Raw genomic sequence first — 8024 nt, 5'->3', positions numbered from 1 at the left:
GGCACAATCAATTCAATTTAATAACAAGAGTAAACAATAATTCAATCCTCTTTTGATTCATATGAAATATAATATTTTCCTCATTCAGAATCTCAATACGAGATCTATTATGAATATCTTTTAAAATCAATGGATTAACCATCACAAGATATTAATATATTAGCTCTTCTGGAGCTTTCAACTAATTTTGTACTACCAAATGTTGAAATGATATTAGTTTATATTTTCTTTTGCGTTCATTTTTGGGAATGCAATTGATTTACTAGGACAAACTTATAAATGTCCTAAAAAAATCTTTATTTCATATTCAGTATTGCAAACATGCATGGATTTTAAATCAAAATCTATTTATTCATGTTGTCATGATTAGTCTCCAATTATAATAAACATGATATAATAAATAAATCATAGTAAAATATACTTGAAGATCTGAGTGGTTAAAGGCTCTAATGATTACCCATAGTGCCCAGGCCTCAATTGAATACCAAAATTGCAATAGCTTTAGAAAGCAATTGACAACAACTTGAGCAACATATTTAGACTGACCGTGTTATAAAATAAATGAGAATCGTGCTGATAACGTGTTATAAAATAAACAAATAGAGAGTAAAGAGCAGAGAAAATGGGAGAGCAAAAGAGAGAGTGTAATTTATTGATCAATCAGAATATTTACAAAGTTTCTCCAAAGTCTCTATTTATAGGCATAAGAAGTATAAATGAGGTAGAGATCTACTTCTAATCACTATTAGAATTTTAAGTACATCAAAATTTATCTTGATATTGATGGACATCTACTTAATAAAATATTCATAACATTAATATTTTAATTGAGATTTTTACAAAAATAATGTAAAATATTTTTCTCCAAAATGATATGGGCTTGATTTTTTTACTCAAATAATATGTTTTGAATAATAAGAGTGTTGGCAACGGTTCCAAAAGTCCAAATTGGCTTGGTTTGTGGTGATTTGGGCAAAGCATTGAATTTGAGGCTCAAATCGCCACAAACCAAATTGATTTTGGCTTTTGGGAAACATGACTTGTAGTTCACTTTTGAGGTGTGGATAATGACAAAGAATCCTACTAAACTACGCTAAATAGTGCCAATTTGAGCAAGAATCTCTACCTAAATCGATCCATTTTTTTGAAAATTGGTAGAGATTCCCTACCCAACAAGACTCTACAATCCTAAAAAATCCAAAGCCTTCTATCCCCACTATATAAACCCGTAAAATCTAAAAAAAAAACAACCATAAAAATACAAGAAAAACCCCTAAACTCCTAAAAAACTTTTTAACTTTTAACCACTGAAAAACCATAAACCACTTTTAAATTCAAAATTAACCTAATTTCATCAGCATTATATAATTATATTCAGAATCCTTCAAAAAAATTTAGAAATATGATTTTGACATTAATTTCATTAATATTATGTGAAAAGAAATTATGGTGTAAATTAGAAATATAATGATAATAATAATGTAATAATATTGGTGAAAACAAAATATTGTATAAGTTAAAATATTATGAATTTGATAATTTAAGTTTATATTAATATAACTGATAATATTTTAAAATTATGTTATATTGTGAGAAATGCTTTGAATACGTTAAGAATTAATTTATATATTAGTGTAGAAATACTTTTTTGTTACTAAGACTATCATTTTAAAATAGATTAGATTGTTGTAATTAATTATCCATGTAACACCCCAACCCGGCCCGGACGTTATGGCCGGCTCCAATGTGTCACATTGAAGTGTTTTAGCAAAAACCTTATTTTCATTGAAAACCCTTCTTTAAATTTGAAAACCTTAATTACTTGTAAAATCTCTTTTCAGTTGCAGAAGCTTTATTTAAAATAGATGATTTATGAAAACTTGTCAATTAAAAATTGAGTTGCGGAAACGTAGTATTCAATAAAAACAGTTAAGGTTTAGAAACCCATGTTCAAAAATAAATATAAAGCATAAAAATAATAGTCCTAATTTGGAATAATCACCAGAGGAAAGGCCTTATTACAATCCGGTCTGAAATAACTTAATAAACTAGAAACTATAAAAAAAAACATGTCCAAGTCGTCTTGCTAGCTGGCCACCTCAGAGTCCCTCCATTCGTCGAACCTCCTACTGGCCATCAACTGAGAAAAATAAAAGAGCGATGAGTTTACGAAAATTCAGTGTGTACAACCATCGAAGAGTCTTAAGCAATCATCAATCACCATAATGTCATACATGCAATGCTATGCAACCCACCCCAATATGCAAACCGCTATACACCAAATCCGTCCCCCGGTACACATCATGTGGGGATATAAATATCGACCCACCCATCCGATACACATCAATGGTAGCCCAATTGTGGTACTACCCTCATTGCAGCAAGCTGCTAATCACATATTGGGCTTAATAACCGTCGGTGGATCCACGGTTGTCAAGCAACCATGCGATCCTCATATACTTCCTCCATTCCATAATTCCCAACCCATATGCAACCTAACAGAATATCATATGAATGCAGCAGGTATACATGTAACATCCATAAATCTTACATTCCACACATAGGGGTATTTTAGTCATTTTTGCCCTTAGGGGAATTTCAGTAATTTCACTTTATTATGGGTTTATTACTTCCAGAGAGGAGGAGGTGAATCATTAAGACCGCTTAAGTACTAAGCTCTCCCTAGATCTAATCCTAGACATGCATATACTCATTTCCACACCTTAACTTTATGACTCGTCCACGGTCGCAATTAATTAATTAAGTTTTATGTCTGTTTAAGCAGTTTCAGATACTAGGCCCATAACCCCCTTACAAAGCCCAAATAAGTCTACATACATGCATATGGCCCACTAGGCCCAATCTCATTCATATGGCCCATTAGGCCCAAATTACACTCGTCTAGCCCATTAGGCCCAAATAACATTCATAAAAATGCTTTCATACAATTTTTCATCACTTAGTATCAAATTCTCAATTTTGCCTATTATAGGCCCTACAGCCCATCGGGCCCATTTAACCCATTCTGGCCCGGTTGGCCAATACATGTCCCAAGTCCATGGTATTGCTCATGAGGCCTCAGATCACCTATCGGCTTCGCTTTACGAGTGCTCGCGCACTCGCAGGTCTATTGTAGCCAAACTTCTAACTTTTTGGCATTTCGGCATTTCGGGATTTGTCGATCTACTGTGTGTGTGCAGTGTATGTACACATCTGGTAATAAAGCGTGTTGCGATTTGCCTAGCCACGAACCTACAATCGATGTCACTCAATGATTAATCACACATACTTATCGAATACTTTTACCAAAAGCCGAAATCTCATATTAACCTTACCTGAAATGCCAAGCCTTAATAGCTTTCCTTTGATCAGTAATCACGAGTACTTCCCAGATTTGCATTAACCTTTATCGTTAAAAACATAATGGGTGACTTTTATCCAATATAAGTTACCCTTCCCTACAAATGCCCATTCGGCCAATCCTTACCAAAGTGAAGAACACTTACCAAAGTCCCAACACCTAAGGAGCAAATCGGCAGGGATCCAAAAGACTGAGATTCGATACTGATCCCCTGCCAAAATCAATTTAAAAAGAATAAGGGATAGCAGTAATCGATACTAGCAAAAACCGACTGAAAGAGCGAGTACTTACACTAGAATCGGATGAAGTAGAGGGAGTAGTGGGGGCACAGTAGGTATTCGGCTTCTGAGATTGGTATGGTGAAAAAGGTTATTTGGTACAAAGAAGAAGAGAAGAAGGAATAGGCTAAACCAACGGTGAATCAAAGAGAATTTGAGTAGGGGAAGAATGGAAAATCAACACAAAGTAAGAGAGGAAGAACAAGGGATTATGGCTTTTAGATCTTTGGAGAGAAATGTGTTTTTGGTAACATAGAGAGGGAGAATTCGACATTAGCCTGGAATATATAGACTATAGCCGAATTTCCTATCCCTAAATTCCCAATTTGGCTCCACCTTTCTTCACTCCTCATCTCCTAATTTTCCTCCCTGATAGCTCTTTAATCCCTTCCTTAAATTTCTCCTCTTATCATTCCCTACAGAGTTCATATCCAGCGCCACTATTGACCATCTATAGAGCAAAAATAAATCCTCTTTTTGAGTAAGGAGGGATTCGAACCCTGGACCTCCTTGTCATGCATGTGATGTCACCTCTAAGCCCCATATGTGACGCCACTTGCCACTCCAACACAAGGCTTTCTTGTGTCCAAATCCTCCTTCATTTATTTAAAAACCAACCTACTTTCCAACAAGGTTATTTTGATTATTAAACTATAATTTCCTTCACCCCTAAGTTTGAACTCCAAAACTAACTCAAGCTTATTAACACATAATTAAAACTTAACTAAGAATATTAAGCACACATTTTATCAAAACTGAAATAGTAAGAAAGTTCGAGATTTTGGGGCGTTACAACTCTACCCTCCTAAAAGCATTTCATCCTCAAAATTACCTAATCCAAACAGTTGAGGGTATTAATGTCGTATTGCTTCTTCAGGTTCCCAGGTAGCCTCCTCAGCCTTTTGATTACGCCAAAGCACTTTGACTAATGGGATGGACTTCCTTCTCAATACCTTATGTCATATCCAATTATTTGTAGGGGCTCCTCGTCGAAAGTTAGGTCTGGCCTAACCTCGATTTCCTCAACCACAACGACATGTGAAGGATCTGAGTGATACCGTCTTAGCATGGAAACATGAAACATGTCGTGAATTTAGCTTAGTTCAGAAGGTAATTCCAGCTGATAAGCGACTGGCCCAATCCACCTCACAACCCGATATGGCCTAATGAACCTTGGGCTTAGCTTCCCCTTCCGTCCAAACCTTAACACCTTCTTCCAAGGAGAGACCCTAAGAAAAACTAAGTCCCCCACTGCATACTATATCTCTCGACGCTTAAGGTCAGCATACAACTTCTGCCTATCCGATGCCTCCTTCAACCGGTTCCGAATCAATTTTACCTTATCGTCAGTATCTGCTACTAACTCTAGGCCCAAAACTCTCCGTTCGCCCATGTTGGAGTTCGACACCTCCGCCCATCCAGTGCTTCATACAGAGCCATCCCAATACTCGCTTGATAACTATTATTGTACACGAATTTGGCTAACGGCAAATAGACTTCCCAGCTACCTCGGAACTCAATTACAGACCCTCTCAACATATCTTCCAAAACTTGGATCACCCTCTCTGATTGTCCATAAATTTTAGGGTGGAATGTTGTACTGAAGTTCAACCTAGTACCCAACGCCTCATGCAGCTTCTTCCAAAATCGTGAAGTGAAATGTGGGTCCCTATTAGATATTATAGAAAATGGCACTCCATGCAATCTTACAATCTCCACTACATACAATCTAGCTAGCTTTTGTAACGATTAATCGGTGAGGACCGATATAAAATGGTCAGACTTGGTTAATCGATCCACTATAACCCATATCGAGTCTTTCTTAGTAGGTGTCAAGGGTAGCCCACTAACAAAGTCCATAGTAATCCTTTCTCACTTCCAGAGTGGAATCTTTACTGGTTGAAGCAATCCTGAAGGCAACTGATGCTCTGCCTTCACCTTTTGACAAACCAAGCATTTATTTACGAACTCCATAACCTCGTGCTTAAGTCCAGACCACCAATAAAGCTCACGCAAATTCTGATACATCTTGTTTCCACCAGGATGCATAGCATAGAGACTGTTATGTGCTTCCCGCAGAATAGACTGCCTTAGATCATCGTCCTTTGGTATATACATTCTCCCACGGAAACACAACACTCCTTCACTATTTATCCCAAAGTCTGACGTCTCTCCATTCTCTACTTGTCTAAAATGAGCACCCAAAGTCTCATCCACTAATTGCTTACTCCTTATCTGCTCAACCCATACCGGCTTTACTTGAAGCTCGGCTAACAAGCTACCATCATCCAACAAACTTAAACGGGCGAGCATAGCCCTCAAGTCTGACTTAACCTTATGACTCAACGCGTCAGCTACCACATATTCTTTGCCAGGGTGGTATTCAATCGTACAATCATAATCCTTCAATAATTCCATCCACCTGCACTGCTTAAGGTTTAGCTCCTTCTGGGTGAGGAGGTACTTCAAACTCTTATGGTCCGAATACATTATGCACCTCTCTCCGTACAAATAATGCCTCTATATTTTTAGCGCAAAGACCACCGCGGCTAGTTCCAAGTCATGGGTTGGATAATTCACCTCATGAGTCTTAAGTTACCGTGACACATACGCAACCACCTTTCCTTCTTGCATCAATACACAACCCAAGCCCACATGCGACGCGTCACTAAAAACTGTAAACTCCTTCCTAGGCTCTGGCTGAATCAACACAGGGGCCTCAGTTAAGACTTTCTTGAGCTTTCCAGAAGTCTCTTGCTGCTTGTCTGTCCATTCAAACGATACCCCCGTCCTCAACAACTTAGTTAACGGTGCAACAATTAATAAAAAGCCCTCAACAAACCGCCTATAGTACCCTGCCAAGCCTAGAAAACTTTGGATTTTTGACACTGACTTGGGTGTTTTCCAGTCTAACACTACTTCAATTTTCCGGGGATCCATCTTAATCCCCTCAGCTGACACCACATGCCCTAGAAAAGTAACCTCCTTTAGCCAAAACTCACAATTACTGAATTTGGCATACAACTGCTTCTCCTCAAAGTTTGCAACACAATCCTTAAGTGTGTATCATGCTCATCCTCATCTCTTGAGTACACTAAAATGTTATCTATAAAAAATACCACGAACCGATCCAGGTAGGGTTGGAAGATCCGATTCATGAGATCCATGAAAGCGATAGGTGCGTTCGTCAGCCCGAATGGCATCACCAAGAATTTCTAGTGCCCATAACGAGTTCTGAAAGTCATCTTATAAACATCCACCTCCTTAACCCTCAATTGGTGATACCCCGAACGCAGATCAATCTTCGAAAAAATGACAGCTCCCCTAAACTGATCAAAAAGGTCATCGATTCTCGGCAAAGGGTACTTGTTTTTAATAGTTAACTTGTTCAGTTGCCGGTAGTCGATGCACATACACAACGTCCCATCTTTCTTCTTTATGAATAACACCGGTGCTCCCCAAAGAGACACACTTGGTCGGATGAATCCTTGATCCAAAAATTCCTAAATTTGTGCCTTAAGTTCTACCAACTCCTTCAGTGCTATCCGATAAGGGGCGATGGACACCGGAACCATACCAGGAAACAACTCGATTCCAAATTCTACTTCTCTGCTGGGCGGAAACCCTGGCAGCTCCTTGGGAAAAACATCAAGAAATTCCTTAACTGTTCTCAACTCTTTAACAGTAGGGCTTCCAACCTCCGTATCGCTAATATAAGCCAAATGGGCTTCGCATCCCTTTCATACCAACTTCTCAGCCCTTAATGCCGAAATTATATTCGACAGGTAATTCTGGCTTTCACCAGTCACTGCCACCTCCTTATCCTCCATCGTTCTTAACACCATTCACTTTGCAGCGCATTCCAAGGTGGCTCGGTGTTTCACCAGCCAATCCATACCCAAGATTAAATCAAACTCGTTAAACGGCAGTTTCATCAAATCCGCTAAAAAGGTAACCCCTTGGACTACTAAGGGTACCTCCCTAAACAACTTATTCACTCCCACTGACTGACCTAACGGACTTATTGCATGCAACATATGAATGCGTCGATCCAATATCAATCAATGCAGTGTAAGGTAACTCATGTATAAAGAACATACCCGTTATCACATCTGCGGCATCCTTGTCTTCTCAGTACGAGCAGCACAAACCAAAGCTGGCTGTCTCGCCTCAGCATGGCCTGCATTTTCGACTGGTGCTCCACGTCCACGTCCATTGTCGTTACCTCCCCTGGCCTGCCCTCGGCCCCTTGGCGGCAGCTGACCACCCCTCGGTGGCTGAACACTACCTCGGCCCACACCTGGCACCTGAATTGGCATTCTAGGTAGTTCTTAATCCTATGCTCCACAGATCTACAAGCTAAACAAGCTCCTGTCCTCTTCCAA

General features: G+C 38.9%; 1 protein-coding gene across 1 annotated transcript; it reads right to left on the bottom strand.

Annotated features, from left to right (window-relative positions):
* Positions 1 to 6234: 6234 nt before the first annotated feature.
* LOC121216254 (uncharacterized mitochondrial protein AtMg00860-like) lies at positions 6235 to 7469 on the bottom strand. The gene is made up of 3 exons (XM_041091740.1): positions 7386 to 7469; positions 7167 to 7274; positions 6235 to 6624 (listed from the first exon to the last, which is right to left on the bottom strand). The coding sequence occupies exons 1-3, from the start codon at positions 7467 to 7469 to the stop codon at positions 6235 to 6237; spliced, it is 582 nt and encodes a 193-aa protein (XP_040947674.1).
* Positions 7470 to 8024: the final 555 nt, after the last annotated feature.

The sequence above is a fragment of the Gossypium hirsutum genome, chromosome A01 (assembly GCF_007990345.1).
Source record: "Gossypium hirsutum isolate 1008001.06 chromosome A01, Gossypium_hirsutum_v2.1, whole genome shotgun sequence".
Lineage (NCBI taxonomy): Eukaryota > Viridiplantae > Streptophyta > Magnoliopsida > Malvales > Malvaceae > Gossypium > Gossypium hirsutum.
Note: the sequence above shows the minus strand (reverse complement) of the source record. Positions and strands in the feature narration are given on the sequence as shown.

What these genes read in the sequence shown, in the direction of transcription:
- LOC121216254 (XM_041091740.1), bottom strand. Translation starts at nt 7,469, where the DNA reads ATGGAGGATAAGGAGGTGGCAGTGACTGGTGAAAGCCAGAATTACCTG. An exon ending in CATTAAGGGCTGAGAAGTTG is followed by an intron (nt 7,275 to 7,385) that starts GTATGAAAGGGA and finishes GTTTTTCCCAAG; the next exon opens with GAGCTGCCAGGGTTTCCGCC. An exon ending in GGATAGCACTGAAGGAGTTG is followed by an intron (nt 6,625 to 7,166) that starts GTAGAACTTAAG and finishes TTTTGGCTAAAG; the next exon opens with GAGGTTACTTTTCTAGGGCA.